Source organism: Balearica regulorum, chromosome 7, assembly GCF_011004875.1.
Source record: "Balearica regulorum gibbericeps isolate bBalReg1 chromosome 7, bBalReg1.pri, whole genome shotgun sequence".
NCBI lineage: Eukaryota > Metazoa > Chordata > Aves > Gruiformes > Gruidae > Balearica > Balearica regulorum.
The window spans coordinates 16,534,124-16,556,415 of NC_046190.1; the positions used below are offsets into that span (position 1 = coordinate 16,534,124).

The 22,292-nt window shown below is 37.5% G+C and overlaps 1 protein-coding gene across 1 annotated transcript in view; it reads left to right on the top strand.

Moving 5' to 3' along the window:
• Nucleotides 1–22,292, top strand: part of LOC104637928 (gamma-aminobutyric acid receptor subunit pi) — a 49,561-nt gene that overhangs the window by 7,994 nt on the left and 19,275 nt on the right. The window contains 5 exon segments of the mRNA XM_075758191.1: nucleotides 321–409; nucleotides 7,339–7,442; nucleotides 16,658–16,725; nucleotides 18,132–18,349; nucleotides 19,602–19,684. Coding sequence (XP_075614306.1) covers nucleotides 354–409; nucleotides 7,339–7,442; nucleotides 16,658–16,725; nucleotides 18,132–18,349; nucleotides 19,602–19,684 — 529 coding nt within the window. The 5' untranslated portion in view covers nucleotides 321–353.

Genomic DNA, 22,292 nt, shown 5'->3' on the forward strand with positions numbered 1-22,292 from the left:
TGTTTATGATTCTCCTGCACATGATTGCATTATTTTCCCAAACAATTACTTTTCCTAATACTTAAAGGACCAATGCAAAAATGAAAGAGCTGTAGTATGCTGGAATGCAACTCGTATTGGTAAGTTAAATTATTGCTGATACTATGTCTTTTTTGAAGTTTTGAGGGTTTTGGGTTTTTTTAATTGCTGTAGATATTTACTAATACACTTATAGCAGCAGCTATTCAGGATACAATATATTTAGTGTTGAAGAACTTGTATCTATATATTTGAAATGCAAATGTGTTGTAAAACATTACCTCTGCACCTTTTTTTTTTAGGAGCTACAAGAACTTTTGAAACCACACCTGACAATGTGCAGTCTTCAATGCTGCACTCTCAGAGCCCTTTTTCTACTGATGGTGTGTAGGTAAGAAATATTGAAGAAATAATTTTTTTGCAAATGTATAATAATATCAGTTGGTTTATAATCAATTTATTTATTATTAGAAATATCTGAGCAGGCAACAAAGCCAAATCTACTTGTGAGTTAAATCTTGCCTCTTACAAAGATTAAACAACCTGGATATTAATAACAGAAATACAGGACTGAACTCCTTCACAAATCATCTCAGTTGCCTTGAGTTACAGATTTTTGTCACTGAGAAAACTGATGGGGAGAAAAAGAAAGGAATTTAACTTAAGCAAATGATCCTTCAAATGAAGGATTACTGCATAGAGAGTGTGAATATCATATCAGATGCTTAGCAAATTTAGAAGGGCACATGGTTCTTGCCTGGAGCATAGTACCTTGCCCAAGGACAGAAGCACACAGTCCTCCTAGATGTACTATAAGCTTGAGGTAGTAAAGTCATCCTTGTGTATTTGTTACTAAATAAGAATGTCTTAAAGAGAATTACCTGGTTAAAACATTGTCTTATTCTGTTGATGAAAATGTGAAGTCTTTAGGAAAGCTGAGTTGTATTAAGCTGGAAGGTGAAAATCATCCCTTCTGGGTACAAGTAACCCTGCTAGCAGTGCAGTTGCCATGACAAAAAACTTAAGATAGAAATGGAGCACTTAAAATATATTCTTTCTATAAAAATTATTATTGATAAGTAATAGCAGTAAGAAAACGCAAGCATAGAGAGGTTAAACACTGTGACTACCACCTTTAACTGAAGTATTTAAAGTCTGTTAGCCAATTCTCTGTGTAGAATTGCCTAACCTATTTGGTCTCCCAGTAAATTCCTCAAGATAAGATTCTGCCTGAGCTTTAGTTCAAGTGGGTGTGCAAACACATGCTTAGGTAAAGCCTCCACTTGGTTGTGAGGGCAGGTGGAACAGTTGCCTGAGAGGGAGTTTAAACATCCATCTCCCCCCACCTTCTCCAGTACTATAAAGAGATCTTTGCCCAGAACACACACTTGCTCTAATTCCACCTTCCTTCCTTGTCAGCTGTGACTCGCCACACTCTATAATCACTGGATGATTCACGGCTTTGCAGTAACAAAACACTGCTAAGAGACCAGCAACATTTCAGAAGTATCTAAGTAACAAGGAGGCAAAATTCCCGGAGAAGTTCAGCCTGTGGTATATAATTGCCTTCATCAGGCAGACTTTGTGAATCCTCTCTTACAGATTCACATGGCTAAGAGTATCCAGAAGAACAGACAGTTATTTCCTGTGTAGTATCCATGGGAGTTATGTCCATGCACAGCACCTGTTTGGCTCAGGCACAAGCGCACAGCATCGAGCTGATCTGATCACGTACCCAAATCCAAACAGGCTGAGAAGAAGCTCTGCCTCTTGGCTAGCTCACAGCCAAGATGGTGCATGGGTACGCAAATGCCTTTTTCCAGTGCGCAAATCAGGAAGGTTCACTGAAAGTGTTGTTTAAAACAAAAACTATCCTGCTTGGCACTGCAACAGAGAAATATTTCTAAGCAATATCCAAGGACTGAGGTGCACTGAAGCAAGGGCCAGGATTGCTCCCCAAGTGGCCCCTTAGATACCCCATTTGTATAAGCTCTGGCTAATGTGTGAAGACTTTCCTCTACCAAGTACTTTATAATTAGTAATGGTGGGAGTTTTTTTGCTTGGTTGTTTTTTTTTAAGTTTAGAGACAGCCAGAGCCTCATCTTCCTGATCACATGCAGAAGACACGATCTGTCCCAACACACATGCTAACAGGATATCAGACTCCAGGATATCAGACTCCACCTTACTTTCTAGTTCTCCCTTCCTGAATGGCATTTCTTAACTTCACTTACAGCACTTGACATTAAATGACATTACGATCACATCAGACACACATACTAATCTGTATCCAGGGGGTTGCCTGAATGGTCACTTTCCCAGAAATATTTTTATTAACAAGTAGAAATGAAAATTTATCAGAGTAATAAATAGACCTTCTACTTCAAATCATTATCAGTAATTAGCTTAATAAATATATGCTATTTGGTCCCAAGAAGGGCTCCCCTTTATTTCAGGAAGGGTGTTTTCAAATTGAAGAATGCTAGTCTGGGTTTATAGGGTCAGATCCAGAAAATTCTATGGGATGTTTACTCTTTTTTTTTAGCTGCATTTAAGAGCACTTACATTATTTAAATATTTGTTCCTGTATCTGGTAAGCAATAATGTAATGCTACTGTTTCAACCTTACCAATTAACCAAAGAAACAGTGACAGTACTGGCTGCTTTGAAGCAGAGAATTAATCAGTGACATAGATGATTCTGCTGCAGTTTATCTACAAAGACCATATACAAGCCTGTATCCTTGAGCATTTCAGGTGTGAAACAAGAAGTAACACCTTTGTTTGCATCTGTAAAACCCTCGCCTGTCAGTGGATTGCCTGAAAAAAGCTTTTTTCCCCTAGGTTTTCCTGAGGGGGGTGTTTCAAACACTTTCTCAGACTGTGTTTGACATTTTGTTTCTCCCTTCTCTCAGTTCTAAGGTGTTTCTGCCTCTTTCATGATACGTAACTTCTGACAAAAAATAGCCAGGAAAAATATTCCCATACATGTGTCTAGACTGTACTTTTGTTTTAAGCAGTGATATGTACTACTGTTTAGGGTAGACGTTCCCTTTTTCCCCTCCAGTTACCCAATTCTATTCAGACACTAACTTGAAAGCATCATAAATAACAAGCAGTTGTACCTTCCAAGCTTAGCCTCGCCTATAAAAATACTACTTTTTGAGCCACAAGAATAACTAAGGAAATTAAATAATTATAATTCAGCTTTTAAAAGAGCAAGCATGGATCATTGAACCTGAAGAGTTTAAAACATGTATTATACACTGACAGCCCAGAACAGAGAGATATTCCTGGCTGTCACATAAATTCAGTTTTCTTCTATAAAGGCTTATTCTCTCCTCAGTAGCTGGAACAGCTGTTTCAAGGCAATTCCATACTTAGATGCATGCCAACATATTTCAAATATGTTAAGAAAATGGCGAACTAAAACATATGCAGTTAAATATAACAACAGAAATACTGAGTAAAAGAGAAGCTTAGATGCATTGATGAGAAGATGCACATGCATAAAAGGAATAAGTCTCAGCTTATACTTTTATCCTTTGTGATCCCTGCATAAGGCTATATGACAGAATATAGGAATATGTGCAGCTGTGAGCTCACTCTTGCTTAGTGATGAATGGGGCACATGAATTACAGAGCACTTTAAAGGAAACAAAGCATCCTCCCTTAAAATGTGGGCAAGGAAAACCACTTAAGGCATGTAACATCTGTGTGTTCCTTGCCTTTCAACATTGACAATCTGCTTCTGAGTATCCCAAAGTTACCAGGATGGTAACACCACACACTCACATTTAGGAGGTTTCAGGTTCCTCTCACATTTTAGCTTACTAGAATAATCTCAAAGATTGTATGGCAAAATAGCATACAAAGGACAGAGCCCCATTAATTCACAGCCTCAATTACTGCACAACAGCTTTCCCATGCCAACAAGTTCTTACCTAACCATAAAATCAAAGGCCAAAGATATATGAGGCTACACATATGAGGAAAATCAAGAATTATCTCAAAGGGTACCACAGGTGATTTAAGGAAAGGACTTCCATACAATAATCCCAAATATTTGGGATATGTTTCAGAAAATAGCTGTTCAAGATAACACACCAGACCACTCTGCAGTTGCATACTGATCAGCAGAACAATATTACACCCTTGCAGTGGAAAAGGGACAAGTTTTCCTTTATTGTTTCAAAATATGTGAAAATTATTCAAGAACAATCCAGTAAAGCTATGAAATTAAGCTCATACAGCTCATTGAACACTTAACTGAAGTTATATGTAAACTATAAAAGCAGAAATATTTATTGCAAGTACAGTATTTAGGAATTGTATTCAAGTACATTTCTAATTTCCACACTGCTGTGCAACATAAAATTGGCCTTTCTATTTATATTCACATTTCAACTCAATGTGACCATACTTGTTTCTTTAGGACACAACTTACAGGAGAAACATTCCTTACTTCAATACTAGCTTTACTTAAGACCACACTTAACATTAAGTAATAACATAGCTCTCTAGCAACAAAGTAGTAAAAAACAGGAACAAAATAAGGGAAATAAATAGGATCATTCAAATATCTAAGCTACACAAGTTACAAGACTGCTAATGAAAAACAGCTACTCATGTGGAATAGTCTGGTAGAACAGAAGACTTACACAGCAATAGCAGCACTTCAAAACAGCAGACACCACATCTAAAACCAGTGTGATTTGGCCACATGCATTCAGTGAGATCATCTTAGCATTTAAGTTTTGCCAATCTAAGATACTGAATTATTCCTAGTGGATAAACCCCATAGTTTCCTGACAGAACAGCTCAAGCTCCCTTAGAAAAAAATTAAATTAAAAACAAAGGAAAGGTTTTGGAAAGCTACATAGGACACAGAAATATTAGGAAGAACAAGCAGAATTTTCAAGAACAGCTCTAGAAGAAATTGGGAAGAACAAAAAATCAGTTTGGATTTGGTAGGACTAGGAAAGACTACAAAACACTGATGCCGCCTTAGGCATCAGTTTGTACTTACATCCTTCCCCAAAGGGCTGAGCCACCACAGCTACAGCTCCTATAGCTACTGCAGAAGAGCTAAGGAGTAGAGCTAGGCACTCTTAGTAATGAGTCACTTCTACTGTGGGGATTAAAAAACCACAGAAACCCTCTCCTGGTGAATATATAGGTGGCTGCTCTATCAGCAGAGATAACACCGCTGCCTGCAGCCACCTGGACTTCCTTAAGTCAATTATTTAATTCTCACCTTCTTAATTAAAGAAAAGTCATACCACACTTTTCTCAACTAATAGAATCACAGAATGGTTTGGGTTGGAAGGGACCTTAAAGGTGATCTAGTTCCACTCTCCCTGCCATGGGCAGAGACACCCTCCACTAGACCAGATTTCTCAAAGCCCCATCCAAAATACCTAATTTAAATCTCCCCTCCTGCAGCTTAAGGCCATTACCCCTTGTCCTGTCACTCCATGCCCTTGTAAACAGTCCCTCTCCAGCTTTCCTGCAGGCCCCTTCAGGTACTGGAAGGTCTCCCTGGATCCTTCTCTTCTCCAGGCGGAACAACCCCAACTCTCTCAGCCTGTCTTCATAGGAGAGGTGCTTCAGCCCTCTGATCAGCTTTGTGGCCCTCCTCTGCACTTGCTCCAACAGTTCCATGTCCTTCTTATGTTGGGGGCCCCAGAGTTGGACACAGTACTCCAGGTGGGGTCTCACAAGAGTGGAGTAGAGGGGCAGGATCACCTCCCTCAACCTGCTGATCACGCTTCTTGTGATGCAGCCCAGGACACGGTTGGCTTTCTGGGCTGCAAGCGCACACTGCCAGGTCATGTTGAGCTTCTTGTCCACCAACACCCCCAAGTCCTTCTCCTCAGGGCTGCTCTCAATCCATTCTCTGCCCAGCCTGTAGTTGTGCTTGGGATTGCCCCAAACCATGTGCACACCTTGCCAAATCATTGGCAATGAGCCATCAGTACCACTTGTATTTTAATTTATGAAGAGCACAGCCTGAATCTGTGATGGGTGAGCACACCATGCTCACACTCTTGGGGTGCTCACCTTAGGGGTTAGAAATTAAGAGTAAAGCTATAATATCTTTTGCTATGGGACTGCTACTTACAGTGAACAGCCCTTAATGGCCCCAGGTGTCCCTACCTCAGCTGCTAACCATCAACACCCATAATAGGTTCAGGGGGTGGAGGTGTGGGGTGGAGAGAATATATAAAAATGAATCCTGATGGGGAGTAAGTAAAAAGGTGTGTTTTGGGTATGCATCTTCTCTAGTGTCCTTGCTCGCCTTCTTAGTAAGGCTATTGCAGGGGACTCTGCAGGGTAAAGATGAGGTTTGTAATTACTTATATTTGACTTTTGTAGACCATGTTTGTAGCTGTTTCTGAGCAAAGGAGTGGTTTGCATTCTTATTATGCTTCACTGATTTTGCCCAACAGGGTTATTTCTGTAACCTGTTTAAAAATTGTGTTGTGAAAGCAGGATGTTAAAAGTGGTTTTATGCACTAATCTCTGAGGCTGGTTTCTGTCTCTCTCCAGGAGCTAAACTGAATATATTTCATTATGTTAAATGAAGCTTAATTTGAAATGCTGAAATAAACAATCAATGCTCCTCCTGTATTCCTAGATTATAACAGTAGTGCTCTATTTACAGAGAATGTTTTAAAGAAGACAAGTATTTTCTCAGATGAGGTATTAAGAAACTATAGACTTTAAAGAAATTATTGGCTTTAAGGTATAGAAGTAGTATTTTTTTCTGATAAGATTAATCTTCTAGATTCTAGAAGATTATCTAGTATCTTCTAGAACACTTTTTTCTACAATGTTGTAAAATGCAAACACTTGAATGTTTCATGATATGTTCTCTGGTGAGTGGTAATTGTTGGTAACCTTAAAACCAATACAGTATTCTATAGAATCATAGAATTGCTTTGGTTGGAAAAGACCTTTAAGATCATCAGGTCCAACTGTTAACCTAGTACTCCCAAGTTGACTGAACCACTTCCCTGGGCACCCTGTTCCAATGACTGACAACCCTTTTGGTGAAGAATTTTTTCCTAATATCCAATCTAAATCTCCCCTGGTGCTACTTGAGACTATTTCCTCTTGTCCTATTGCTTCTTACTTGGGAGAAGAGACCAACACCCACATGGCTACAACCTCCTTTCAGGTAGCTGTAGAGAGCAATCAAGTCTCCTCTCAGCCTCCTTTTCTCAAGACTAAACAATTTTCTTGGAATGTCACCTCTGCTGTAACTGATGATATTTTTTTAAAACATCCTTACTTTTTTTTTTTCCATTCTTTTTAGGTCAATGCAAATTCCTGAAGCTGAAGGAAAAGGTGAAATTCTACCTCCTACTATACAAAAAATAATAAAAGGATACAACAAGTATCTACGTCCATTTTTTGATAGTAAGTACAAAAGCTGTTTTAATAAGATTGAGCCATAACATAATGCAGTGTCTGGAACTCAGCAATGAGAGCAAATGGGGTTTTTGCTCTACTTTTTTTCTCCAATGTTTGACAGTGACTGATCTGATTATATGTGATGTGTATGTACTATCATATAATAAGATATAGCTTAATAGCTTTTGTGACCCAAGGTGAAACTTACATATTCTAGGCATTCACAAGCAAAACTTCCAGGCTCTGTTAGAAACTATTAATACTCATGTGTCCTCAGTGAAATAAGCTGTAATACTTTACCTATTTAAAAACATAATTTCCCCTAATTTCCTAAATAACTATAAACATTTTTGATTAAAGATAAGAAAGCTTTATATATCAAACTGTTCATAAAGGCACAGGCAAATTTTGTTACTATACCAGTGTGCATCTACTGTAAGATTGCAAGAGAATTAATAAATACTTCTTGCCTAAGTTCACTGAACTGGTTCACTGAACTGGTTCACTGCAGAACTGTGAGGGGGAAAATGAATGGACAATGTCAGTTCCCTGTGTCAGAAGGCCGTGGTCACCAGGTTGGAAGACCCACATAGTCTGCTGCACCAAGGCTGATTTTTACAGCCCTGCAGTGCAGTCAGCGTTGGGCACCTGGAATCTCAGTGACAAACATCTTGCTTGAATCAGGCTACTGCATGTATCAGAAATACTAAAGAATTACGAGGCAGGATGAAGACCTCTGCCTGGAGTAACTGCAGAACTCAGAAAAAGAAAATATTCTGTATGTTGAAATGATGCTCAGCACCATGTGTCTGTCAGAAAATAAACTTGCAGAGTGAATGCTAGCCAATAGTTCTTAAGTCAGATATTCAGAAGTGTTAGAGGCTTCAAATGAAGACTTCTATATACCTTTATCCTGCTTAAAAATGATTGACTAAAGAGTTTCTCAGACTATACTGTTACCTCTTGCCATACAAATACCTGGTGAGACTATCATACTGTTCAACAAGGGCACTCCACATCATGTGCAATTTTTGAATCCATTTCATAAAAAATGAAGATAAAGCTGTATTTTAGGTTTAGGAGAAAGGGAAAACTATTTATCTGGCTTTATTTTAATTGTCTCAGATGCTGATATAGCTACTGTAAAGTATTTACATGGTCTAAGAAGATTTTCAGGAAAATGAAAGTAATGCTAATAAATAAACTAACCCCTTCTCACTGGAGATGATGCATAATGGAAAATAACTATATGCTCAGTGGCCAATAACATATTTCATTCATTACTTCATGCTAGTACTAGAGATACATTGGCACTGCCATGATGGACATGCTTTGATAGATAGCAAGCAGAATTTCATTGCAAAATCCTATGACAGTAGTCAAGAGCAACAGTAAAACACTTCTGAATTACAAATCTCCCTTTTCTAATGTGAGCCCTCTTTTTTTCTCAGCTATTGTAATGCAGCAAGGCTGTAGCTCTTTTTCTGCCTGGGAATTTTGTTCAGAGGGATGCTAAGGACTTTCTGTGTTTGCCTGGAAATCCCAGAGGAGCTCAAGCATGTTGTATGCAGAGGCAGTCTAGCGGGTCCACACAGTGCCAGCATCGCTGCATATGCTCAGGCATGCAAACACTGTGTCTTGGAAATCTCTGATGGATCTATCTTAGCCCTACTACTGAAGGAATGGGATGAGACTCTGGAAAAATACATTCTATTGGTGCCACTTCTAAATGCAGGGTTGGTGGTTTTGTGCGAAATTACTTTGTAGGAGTAACTTAGGTTAGGGTGACTCTGGAAGCATTCATCACAATTTTTGGATCTGTAGCTTTTTGCAAAATCATTTGGGATCACATTTCATGTGATAGGCATGTATGCTCAGGGTGGGGGGTGGTATCTGCCCAGCCCTGACCTCTCTCTGTCACCAAGGTGGGCTGCAGGTTGGATGAGATTCAGGGCAGGACAAGCTATTGCTCTTCTCAAAAGCGGAGCTGGTAAACCACCCAAAAGGCTCATCTTAGCAAATCAGTGGATTATGCTGATCTGTGTGACCATGGCTATCCCAGCTTTGTTCCATGTAATGTTTTCCTTACTTTTATGGATATTATCTGCCTGCAGCTGATATATCTTGTGTGTGTTCTTCATGAAAAGATTTCAGTATAACTGACTTTACTCAGAATTATATCAATGACTACAGCACACCTGCTAAATAGTTGATGAAGCCAGAGTATAAATTTAGTAATTTATACCTCTTTTGTGACTTTCTTAACCCTCCTTATCCTCCCCAAATCCTTAATTTCTTTGGTATGATATTTGCATCTTAATGTTAAGAGACTGACCAATCAAAAATGGATTGTAAGATCAAAGTGCTGGTTAGGCTTGAGTAGGCTAATAAGCAAATGCATGATAAAAGCATAACCCATGTTATTCTGGTACTAGTAGAGATTATCAGCTACTATAAGAGCCTGCACAGTTCTAGTTGTGTCAACCTAACAGTGCTGACTTACTGAGAAGGAAACTCGTATTTCTAGAAATATGAATGGAAAAGGATGTATATGCGTATTAACCCCAAGATCTGTGTTTGACTGCAGTGTGTGAAAGGATTTGCATAAAATGGGAACTTAGTATGTGTATGTTGATACACAGAAATATCCAAAAATAATATCCTCAAGTCAGCCTCTTTAAGAAAGTTGGCTCCCTTAGTTTTTTGGCCAAGATTCCTTTGCTTTCGACAGTGTGCATGTTTCTGTTTGTGTGGTCAGTTAGAGAGGCATTCGTAAATATGCATGAAGAAATTTGTCATAAAAGTAGATGGTATTATTTGTTGGCATATACAGTGCTTTGAGCTTAATGTTAGCTAGTCATAATGGAACACTGAAATGTGATTTTTATCAAGTGTGAGAGGGCTAGAGGTTAGCTTGAATTTTAGAATAATGTAATTCAAAGTAATTTCAAAGTTATTTGTCCTTGAAATATTTCTTCAGGCAGGAAATGGGGATTTTTTTGCTGCCAAGATATAATCATACTCTTACAAAATCAGTGACACTGAACTCCTTAATATTTAGCAAAATGTTTTTTAGTCCTGAAAAGAAAGCAGTAGGTATAAACAAATGATCATAAAACAGAGGTTCGTTTTTCCTAAAGCCATGAGAAACTGAAATATTTCTTAGTGAAGGAAATTTTATGGCAGTTTGTAAGTTCTTAGTTTAATAAGCCCCCCGTTTGCCTATTTCTTTGTGTTTGGCCCTTGTGCTGGGACTGGCAGATGACCGCAAATAACCTAAGTGAATACAACTCAGGTAGTGTTATTAACAAGGGGATATGAAGATATTCTTCATTTGAATCCAATGACTGTATAACAACATAAATTGTCTTCTCTCCTTGCATGGATTGGAACTAGTAGATTTCTAGATTTTAAGCCTGGATTAATCTCACCTGCTCCAGTTGTCATCTCCCCACAGGTCACCCCTCCAGACCCTTGCTACCCATTCATGCCCAATACAGACTGTCATTCCTATCTCTAGGCACCTAAATTAGGTGCCTAAAATTAGATTAGTTGAAGCCAGTCTTAGTATGTTGAAGGTTTGCTGACAAGAAAAGTTGACTGAGCATTTTATGTTTGTCTGTGGTGAGTAGCACATACCAGTTACTGAATTATGGGGGTACTTTTACACAGTGCTTAGTACAGAGGAGTCCTACCTGGACTGGTTACTTGGTTCTGCCCTCACCTGAATGTTAGTATTAAGAATGTTCCCTTTCCTTAACTATAGCATTTTAATGTCCCTCTTTGACCTGGTTTGTCAAGCAACTCTTAGTAAACTAAACAGAACCAGGAAGTTTCATGAGCAAATTAAAAAATTACCTAATCTAGAATGATTTTAGCCATTCTTTGGACTGGAATATGAAATACTCCTATACTAGTGCTAGTAGATAATACCCCTTAATGTAATAACATCCATCCTAGATTTTTAGATAGATGTGAAAGTCTTCTATAGAAAAGCCAACATAAGGGATTTAAAAATGCACAGTTATTTCCCTTAAATGTGCTGCATAACCCTGATACTTTCTCAGCTATACAGCTGATTTCAACATCAGGTTTTCTGCTGAAACTGTGTAGACCAATTTTATAACTTTAGGTGCTGTGCCAAACCTCTCTGAATTAATGAGCAATTCCTGCTGACTTCAGTGAGCCTTGGATCAGGTTCATGGAGTTGTTAAGGGATGCATAAAATCTTGTAAATAATTTTATACAAATAGATTGTTCTGTGATTGAATGTGATAATTTAAGAGTTCTAATTAAAAAGAGAGAGACTAGGAAAAGGTCACAGCTAAGTATATTTGAATATGGAAGCTGCTTTCAAGTGGCATAGAAGTGTTGTGCTTAAATCAGTTATTCTAAACCATATTTAAAAGATTATTTTCCTTAGCTTTGTAATGAGTAATATATTTCATGGCCTTAAGGTTTAGATTCAAGAAAGTGAATTAAATTTTTTAGTCCAACCTTCTGTGTAAGACCAGTCATCATATTTTTTCTCAAATGTTGTTTATATTAAGTTCTATTAGTTTAATTAGATGAAGGCATTTTAGTTCTTGAAGTTTACAGTTTATCCCCAAAAGACACCAGGAGATATCAGAATATTAGCCATGTCTAAGGCACTTTGATTTAGTGAGACAAGCTCACAGGGTACCTGAGAAAGAAATAGCAAATAATCTTTAAATGATGATTATTTTATGTACCAGTTAGATGATGTCTAGTCCCTCAGAAAGGCAAAAAGCCCAGAAGATGTATAGCCAGTTGTATATTGGAAAAAATCTTTTGATATTGATATACTGAATCCTTAAAACTGTGATTTAATCAATGATTTGGTGCAAAACTGAATTTCAACATATGGATGGTAATGTAGATTTTCCTTCCTTTCCCATGGAAATGAGATGCTATGAGACTATCATTGCCACCAAACACAGGACAGGTTTTTTCCCTCCTGCCCATAAATGCTGAGTTCTAGAGACTGTGGATGATGAGCAGTGGTTAAGTTCAGTTAGAAAAAATCAATTTATTTGAAGTTTCGTGTTGCCTCTGGCTTCCATAAACTGGGATCTTTGCTTTGTCAGAGAATGTGTACAACTTACTACGGGATACCTTTTCTGTGCATTTATTGATGTTGGGCAGGTCACCTCTCTCTTCTCTTTGAGGAGCTGAGTAAATGCTGTTCCTTAATTTTCATGTTACAAGCTTTGATATTGAACTTCCGGGGGTTTTGTCTTCTGGAATATTTCTCTCAATTGAACTCTACCTGAATGTTTTTTCAAGTATGGAAAAAAAATCTTGTCACAGTAATCTCATAACAGTCCTGCCAATACAGTCTAGATTGCAAGGTAACTTAATTCTGTGTATTGCTCCTCATTGCAATAGTGCTTCTGCCAAAGCATAATATGGAAAGATCATGTTGAAATGATTATCTGTGACAACTTCTAAATCCTTCTCAAAGGCATAACTTGCCAAGGTAGTTTCCTATCCTTTACATACTGCCTACATTATTTGTTCCCACATTAATTGCTTGCATTTGGCTGTATTAAAATGTTTTTTTGACAAATGATTTAACAAGCTGTTCCTTCCAGTTCTTGTCTTGTCCACAAACTGTACTAGCAAAGCTACATCACTGTCAAAAGATTATTGATGTGAACAAATAGGATTGAAGCTGATTCTTGCTAGAAATGAGTCTGTCTTCTGATGTCTTTGTATCAACAATTACAGCTGAGATCTGTCAGAAGGCCTATCTTAATCTGTCCAGTCTCTTCATGTAACATATATTTTTCAAGAAAGCTGTCTTGTGGTGGGAAGTTAAATGCACAGAAAAAATCCAGGTGTAATGTATCACTTTGTCTAAAAGTCCCATAGTACTCTAAAACAAAGTAAAGCTGGCAATCAGGCAGACCAAAACAGTTTTTCATGAAACTATAATAAATTATTCTAGTGATACTTTTCCTTCTAATTCTCTTAGAGTTGCATAGTATTTTATCTAGTATTGCTGCAAGGATGTGGTGTTCTTTCAAGGTCATCCCTTTTGAGATAGTTCTGAATGTCAGAATTGTTTAAGAAAACTAAATGAAAGAGCTTGTACTAACAGCTCAGCGCTGGCAGTTCGTGATAGCGCTGATTGATTGTAGTAGTAGGTCTTCAAAGTTACAAATACATGCGTGGCACAGAGGTGGTTTACTTTGTTGGTACAAAGTTTAACAGGCTGGTCCTTGCAGTGATCCAAACTTCATTTTTTAGGTTGCTATCTGTTACTCTTCTGGCTGCTCTCCCACCTGGGATTACTGTGAATATCTGTAAAGTGCATAAAGTAACAGTCTTCGTACATGAATTTCAGTAAGTTAAAACGTATGTTAGTTTGTGCACCCATTGCTGTAACAAGGCACACCCTTGGCATTTCTTTGCCATGTTTTGAAGATTCCCTTTGCTACTGCAGGACAGGCTGACTTTAGCTTTCTTCTGAAGATCAGTAGATGTCTTCTGAAGTTGTCATTATACATACAATTCCAGCAAAACATATGGAAGTGTAGGAACTGACTGCCTCATCTGGTCTACTGCCCTGTTTTTGACACTGTTGGCAGGAGACCTTGCAGAGGAAGTTCAGGGAAAACCCTGGTGGATAATTACGGGAAGACTCATTCTGTTGTTAATACTTTGCTTAGTAAGGCACCACAAATTGTATTTAGCCTCACACGCAAAAAAAGAAATTAACATTTAATTATTAATATTGTTCTGATTTAACTAACTGTTAAAGCAAAGCTATTCTCACCAGCTTGTATTGTGTTAACAAAGACCCCTTCCATAATATTTTCCTGCATAATTCCTCCCTGGCATGTGCTGTATCTGAGGGTGTGTAATTTTCTGCTGTTTTCATGAGTGCGTGGCTCGACAGGCTGGCTGCAGAGCACAAGCACTTGGGTTGTGAAGACCGTCAGGGCTAGCAAAGCCAGGATGGTTCTGTCCTGAGGACACCAGTGCTCCTTAGCACTTGAACTGCAAGGCAGGTCTGTGCTAGGACGGTCAGTTTGAGCTTGGAGTACCTCTTAACCTAAGCAGGATGTCTTTCGGTGATTGGGAATCACCCAAGACTACAACTCTGTTTACAATAATGTTTTGAAAAATACCACAACAGGAAGGAAGGAAGAGATGTGCAAAGTCTTTTTTCTGTGATTCCAGAAAAAAGAAACCAAATTTAATTTCAGTAACTTCTCTGGAAAGTCAGTTTTTCCTCAGATGTGTAACAATAGCACTAATGATACTGAAATACTGCTAATGAACATTTCCCCTAATCTAGATTACCTTGACTAGGCAAGGATCAAGTATTCTTCCTACCAATAAAATACAATACGAGTCTGATTATTCCCACACAGCCTGCTGAACACTGCATTGTCATCTCCTTAGGATGGGCCATTGTTAAGCATATGCCTTGCATGATGAGGTTCCCCCCAAATTCTTGTGTGACTGTTGGCAATAAGTCTGTTAGTAATACATGGGAACCTATAGGAAGACTTTAAAAAAAATCAGAGAAGGGATTATGAATCATGTTCTTAAATTTAATGATTTTTGAGGGTCTGACACATCTTTTGGGGCTAATGATATTGTACCTGTAAGAATGATATAGTACAATGGTAAGCATAAGTATCAACTCTGTTGCTGTTGCACCCTAGAAAGCTGGGATGAGTTTCCTAAAGGGTCAAATTTTTAACACTGGAGGGACAAAACATAAATGTATTCTTGGAGTATCAAAACCTGAAAAGAATGGAAACCGAAGAACAAGCTGTCAGTGGTCTGAGAACTCTTCAGTCAAACAATTTTGTTTCAAAGTTGTCTTCCAATAGATGAACAACTTCTTCTAATCCCTATGTACAATTTATAGTATATAATCAACATTTAAATTACCATCAGGGGATGCTGTAAGCCTACAGTCTTGCTTTAAGCTAGAGCTTTATATTTGAACTTTGAGCTGTGTCAGAACAAAGAATTTATAGATTCTTTCAGGAGTGCCAGATGTTAAACAACTTTAACACATGCATTACAAATTGAAGTTAGTTTGGAATAAATAACAATACTAATACACTTATACCACTTTGAGTAACACTAAAGAAAAAAATGTGTTATTCTTTGGGGTAGAGTTGGACCCCATCTTCTAGATGCCATTTGGGGACATATAAGAGCTATGTACCTGATGCATTGCAATAGCCAAGAGGGGGTTTCAGCAGTATGCCTGTGGTATGCTGGCACCATCAGCTACACAGATCTTGTCTAAAGTATGCCTGTGTTTCTCAGTTACTTGGAAAGATGTGTGTATTTAATATGAATTTCCTTGTATGTGTACTTTGTTAATTATTCTGCACATATTCAACCAGGAATAATGTCATGTTTCCATGAAAGCTCTGTACAATTTCTGCATTTTAAAATGCACAGCTGGTGATCTTCCTTCTGACATGGTAAAATGCCCATTCACAAGGAAACAAGAGTCGGAGCATACTAACATTACAATGACAACTACTTAGGTAAATTATTTAATCACATTGAATAAACTTTCAGCTGATATTAATATTACAAGGAGAATAAAATTAGTAGTTTTCCTTATAATGCAAGTATTTAAATCACAGGTTAACTGCTAATGGTCAAAAGCAAGACATTAAAATGCAGTGACACAATATAGACAATATATTCCTAAACAGGCAGTAAATGAAGTCACTCAGCTACCCCATCTGGTTATTAACCATGTGACATTGCCAGGTGCAACTCCTTCGTTCTCTAACATCTGATGGACCAGATGTTGCAACTGGAAGAATTCTTTCCACTGCTCTGCCCCTCAGAGCAGAAGGATGTTATGTACCATGGGGATTGTACCTTCTGCATCTTGTTGTGCAATGTTTTCCCCAGCACTTTTTTCTGGAAAAAACCCAAGACAAACCAAAACCCCCCAACATATAAACCAGGAAATATTTAGGAAAAAAAGGTGTGTTTATTAAAACCAAGATACTATTAGTTTAGAAGTAATCTATTTTGGTGATGAAATTGTTAAAATTATTTCATAATCTAAGTTTGAGGAATACTTCTTTTTAAAAAAGCTACTAAACATTTAGAAAAAATGGATCCTATTGTGGAAGATTTTGTAGCCAGTTCTCCTGAACACTCCTGAAAGAACTATGTGCAAGATTCTGTTTTTCTCTTTTCAGATGGTCCTGTGTCAATTGGAATGAGTCTGGATATTGCAAGCATTGATACAATATCAGAAATAAATATGGTATTGTAGCTTTTGTAATCTTTTTTGGTTTGCTTGTTGATAAGCTAATGTCTGGTGTTTACAGCTGCTGGCAATGCGACTTTGAGGCTTTTCTCTCTGTGCAGTCAATGTGTGTTAGGAGATAATTTTATTTTTCACTCCAGATAGTGGTTATAGCAGGACAGTAAGTATAGAAATGCAGATGAAAATAACACCTCTCACAGATACAAACAGAAGTTTGCTACTGAGTATTAATCTTAATGAAAGGCATGTAAAGCAGTATTTATTTTCCAGATGAAATGTCTAAACTTGATGCATTTCAGAAAATTAAAGATATATTCCTGTGACTCTAAAACCACTCCCTTTCCTTGTGATTAGATGCAGCTGAGTTCATAGTGTTTTTCTTTTACTGTCAGACATTAATTTATTCCAGCTGTGTTTCATTACATTTGTATCATTTATTTTTGAACAAACTATGAAATGGAGTATACTTTTCTAATTAACAATCCTATATTGGTACATAGAAATAAAAGGCAAAATTCATTAATCAGATACTTGATACTAGAAAATATTTTTGTGTGTATATATATAAAAGTGTGTACATATATAGAAAGTGTGTGTATATATATAAAACAATATCTCACTGTTTCATAACTTAGGCTTCCACAGAAGTTGAATATTAGAATCCCTCTATACTTAGTTAGTATTTAGAAAGGGGGAAGTAAGGTCAGAACTTAAGATGAACTTATGCTGATAAAAACACACCATAAAATTGAAAGTTGATTAAAAAGGTGCTAAAAAATCCTGTGATTTTAATGTAAGACTGTAAGGCATATCTGAATTGAAGGTGAATTGAGCCTGGGAGCTGTATTCAAGGTCTTGATAAATTTTGTAGCACTGTTTTCCTTGTGATACTGAAAGGATAAATTGTGCTAAAAGATGATTCCCTTCCTATTTCACTAACTTCTTTTGTCCTTTTGTCTATCTGCATTTTTACAACTTTTTCCCAGAGTTTCTTTAAATGCATTTAGTAGTTTATGGGAACAAAATGATGTTTGCAGCCACTTACATAAATCATTCTAAAATTTAAAGATTTACAGAGCCAGATTATCTGCTTGCAAAACTCTGACTTCAGCTGATTTATAGCCCCAGACTTAGGCCATCAGCTTTTACTGTGAAATTCCGGTGACCATAAGAACAAAATCTGCTCAAGATAATAATACTTAATGATGTCAACCTCACATCAAGTGCTGGAAAATTTGACAGTACAAGAGCCAGTAAAACGGCTATCGGAGTGCCAGCATTTAAGAATGGGAAATGGGGGGTCAGAGGCTGTTTGTGCCTAACAGCTGTTTCCATATACTTTTGTAAAACAGAATGTAATACAGGCTTGCTCTGTGTGATAACTTTGTGTTTTTCCCTTTCAGGACTACACGGCTACCATATTTCTAAGGCAGCGATGGACTGATGAGAGACTTTGTTTCGATGGTAATAAGAGTTTAAGTTTAGATGGTCGGCTTGTGGAAATGCTTTGGGTACCAGATACCTTCATAGTTGATTCAAAAAAGTCTTTTCTTCACGATATCACTGTTGAGAACCGTCTTATAAGAATATACCCTAATGGAACAGTCTTGTATGCTCTACGGTATGTATATACCACACACCAGCCTTTATGTTTGGCTCTTACTTACGTTTTAAACTTTTCAGGTTACCACAATTTTATGCTTAAACTGATCTATTTGTAGAAGTAGAATACTTGTGGTCTTGTAGCTTTATGAATATTTAATATTGACCAATATGCTTAAATGCTTAAATTTAATATAGGTCTCCCTTTCTTCCCTAGATAGACCCTTTTGCTTTCATGTAGACCAAATACAGGAATTCTGTTTTGTCATTTCAGTTGTTTTGCAATGAAGTCATCACAGAGGAAAGCAAGCTGTGATGACTGATTTGCATTATTTATTGCAGATTATCTTTTATAATAAATTTTGATTAAATATAACAAAATTGTAAAATATATTGCAAAATATCACTGAAAGTAAACGCACACTGTAAGTGAGAAGGGAGCAAGGGGTGGCCTTTTTAGACTGCCACTAAACTCAGCTATTCTGGAGTGGTTTCTTTATTTTGGATGCCATTACTCTTCACTGTTAAATACTAGTAAATACTAGATTTTTTTCCTCACAATGGATATTTGCCTGCAACTATTACTTCAAGAAGGTGTCCTGGTTTCAGCTGAGAGGATTGATTTTTCTTCATAGTAGCTAGTGTGGGGATACGTTTTGGATTTGTGCTGGAGACAGCATTGATAATATAGAGATGTTTTTGTTCTATGGACTTATTGTTGAGCAGTGTTTACACGGGGCCAAGGCCTTTTCTGCTTCTTGCACTGCCCTGCCAGCGGGATGGCTGGGGGTGGACAAGAAGTTGGGAGGAGACACAGACAGGACAGGTGACCCAAACTGACCAAAGGGATATTCCATACTATATGATGTCATGCTCAGTTTATAAGGAGCTTGGGGGAAGGGGCGGGGGGGGGGCAGCGGTGTTCGGAGCAATGGCGTTTGTCTTCCCAAGTAACCATTACGCGTGATAGAGCTCTGCTTTCCTGGAGATGGCTGAACACCTGCCTGCCCATGGGAAGTGGGGAATGAATTCCTTGCTTTGCTTGTGTGTGCGGCTTTTGCTTTACCTATTAAACTGTCTTTATCTCAACCCATGAGTTTTCTCACTTTAACTCTTCCAATTCTCTCCCCCATCCCGATGGGGAGGGAGTGAACGAGCAGCTGTGTGGTGCTCAGCTGCCAGCTGGGGTAAAACCATGACAGAAGGATACATGGATTTTTACTGATGAACAACTTTATCCCATTAATAATCAGCAATATTCTTTTTTTAAGGATCACCACAACTGTTGCATGCAGCATGGATCTGACCAAATATCCAATGGATAAGCAGACGTGTACTTTGCAACTGGAAAGCTGTAAGATGCTTAATAGTCATTATTTTTATACAATTAGAAAAATATCTGTGATCTTTTTCAAGGGCTGCTAGATATTATTATCAAAGAGGCTGGAATTTTCAAAGAAGGCAAGGGACAGTATGTGACCAGTCCCTGATGAATTACAATAGTATCTGTATAAAAGGTAAATGCATAAGGCATCACTCAAAATAACTATTCTAAATAGCTATATCACTATTAATGATTAAACAAAATCTCAGGAGATTATCATAGGTCTGGTTTTGCAGCACATCCTGCAGTTATTCTGTTGGTCTTCAGGGGGAGTTCTGTGAGCAGACATTTTCTAGCACAGCCAAGAAAAATATTTTTTATTTATTTTTCTCTTTCAGATAGTATGTACTTCTTTCCCCCTGATGCACCATTCCTTTAGGAAAGAAAGAAATTAGAATAAGGCTTATTTGTAAGGCATAGAGCTCATAATTAATTTACTGTCTTCACACTGGAAAAAAGGTAATTGCATAGGCAGTTCTGTGAAGGATACATACAGATCTTTCTATGACTTATGTAATTGTCTCTGTGCCAGTGCCCTGTGGAAAAAAATGCTATCAATTGATGGACCAAGACTAAATATACCTTTATAGATTCTCATTTGATCCATCAATGTCCTCATAATTTTCATTAAAATATGCTAATGCTTTGTAGACATGGTTGCTTTGCAAATACCCATACATGTGTGTTATAGTTAACTTTTTGCTATTATTCATATGATAAGATTTTATGAAAATATTTTTGCATGATATAATATAAAAGGATATCCAATCCTATGAGATGAAAATATACATTCAAATATATGTCAAAACATATTCAAAATCTTCTGGAAGGTTTTTCAGTATTTGTCAAGCTTTAGTCTTTACTGTTTCAGACACATGTGTGTTCTTTATCTCCTGTTGGTAATGACCAATTAGAAGAACACTTCAAAGTTTCATTTGAGACAGAACCACAAAGGGAATCAACCCCAAAAACCTTTCTTACACAGGAGTCCCTCTAGAATCAGCAGTTTTATAAGATCACTTTAACAAATAATGAGTTGAATTAGAATTTGGATTTCTCTGATTTATTTTCCTTTTGGAAGAGCATATTGGTAAGTAAACTCATATGGTTTTACATCAACAGCATTGCCTAATGAGTCATTTAATATTTTCTCCAGTTCCGGAATGAAATATATGTCCCACAAGTACTTAAATTTATTTGACAGGATTAAAAAAAGGAAAATTCCCTATATAATTTAACCCAAACGTTTTTCAGAATGATTCCATCTGCTTTTTTCAACAACACACAAGTGTCTCCTGTCCAAGGGGAAAACATAGTAATGTCATCACAAATGCTCCCATGGCATTGGTGGTTAGTTTTAAAGAAAACAGCTAGAAGCAATAAACGCGAAAAGAAAGAGTGTGCTTTTAGCTGTGGCCCTGTTTCTTCAGTGCACTGGAATACTTTTGTTTGGGTATGCTGGAAACGGTGTTTGCCCTCTCATGAGAGAAGCTATGACAAGTCATCTATGAATAATGACATCATCCTAGAATACTGCTTGCAAATAATGTTACCACGAATTAAGAATTGTGAATGCAAGCATGCGTATACATCCACACAAATACCAATGTGTATAAATAAAATGTAAAATATAGACATATAGCAAATATGTGATCTGAAACAATGTGTTAGGCCTTTTAAGTGATTACTAGTGTAATCAATCAATACTATCAAGTAATGGCTTTGCACACTAAAGCATCCCTAGTGGCCTTTACAACATCCTATTCTGCTATTAGTAGTTAATAATGCTTATTGACTTATACTTTCTATGCAGCAAAAGACATTTCAGCCAAAATGTATATTGTTCCTTTCCCCTGTTATTGCAACACTTTAGAAGGTGGCGCAGGCATACGTTAGGAGACGGAGTTGCTGCTCTGAGTCTCTGTTGATGTGACAGATGTGACATTTGGGGACTTGGGAGGCTCCTGTCTTGGTGCTGCCGAGGGGGGTTTGTGTTCTCTGCCATGCGTTAGGGAACACCACCATTTGCTCACATGGGGCTGAGGGCTTTTTTCTTCTCCCCCTGCCCCCTCACCCAGAGGCCTCCAGTCCAAATACATATTCATGATTTGGGCCCATCTCTGAAATTTCATTTCCTTTTTGAACTTGTCCTTTAGCATTTATTCAGTGAAGAGCCATGTGAAGACACTTAACTTGTGCTTCACAATCAGGGAAAATTAAAATTAGCAACAGAAAGGTAAAGAAACTCATTTGTATTAGGCATTATGAATGTTTAATCCCAAATTTACTATTCCTGTCGTTAACCCTGTTGACATTAGCTGCTCTTTCTGTATCAACAGAGTACAGGAATGAGACATTTTGGTCTTGAGGAATTAGAATGAAAACTCAGTGTCATGTAAAGAGAATAGAGATTACTTGTAAAAGCCATGGATTAAGGATTTTGTCTCTAACTTTTAACATGTTATAATTAGTTAAAATATTAATCCCCTGAATAAAGAGTAACTTTGCACAGAGGGACCACTGTGCTATTTAACTTTACTGTCTATTAGGAAGAGTCTTCCCATGAAACTTCTTCACA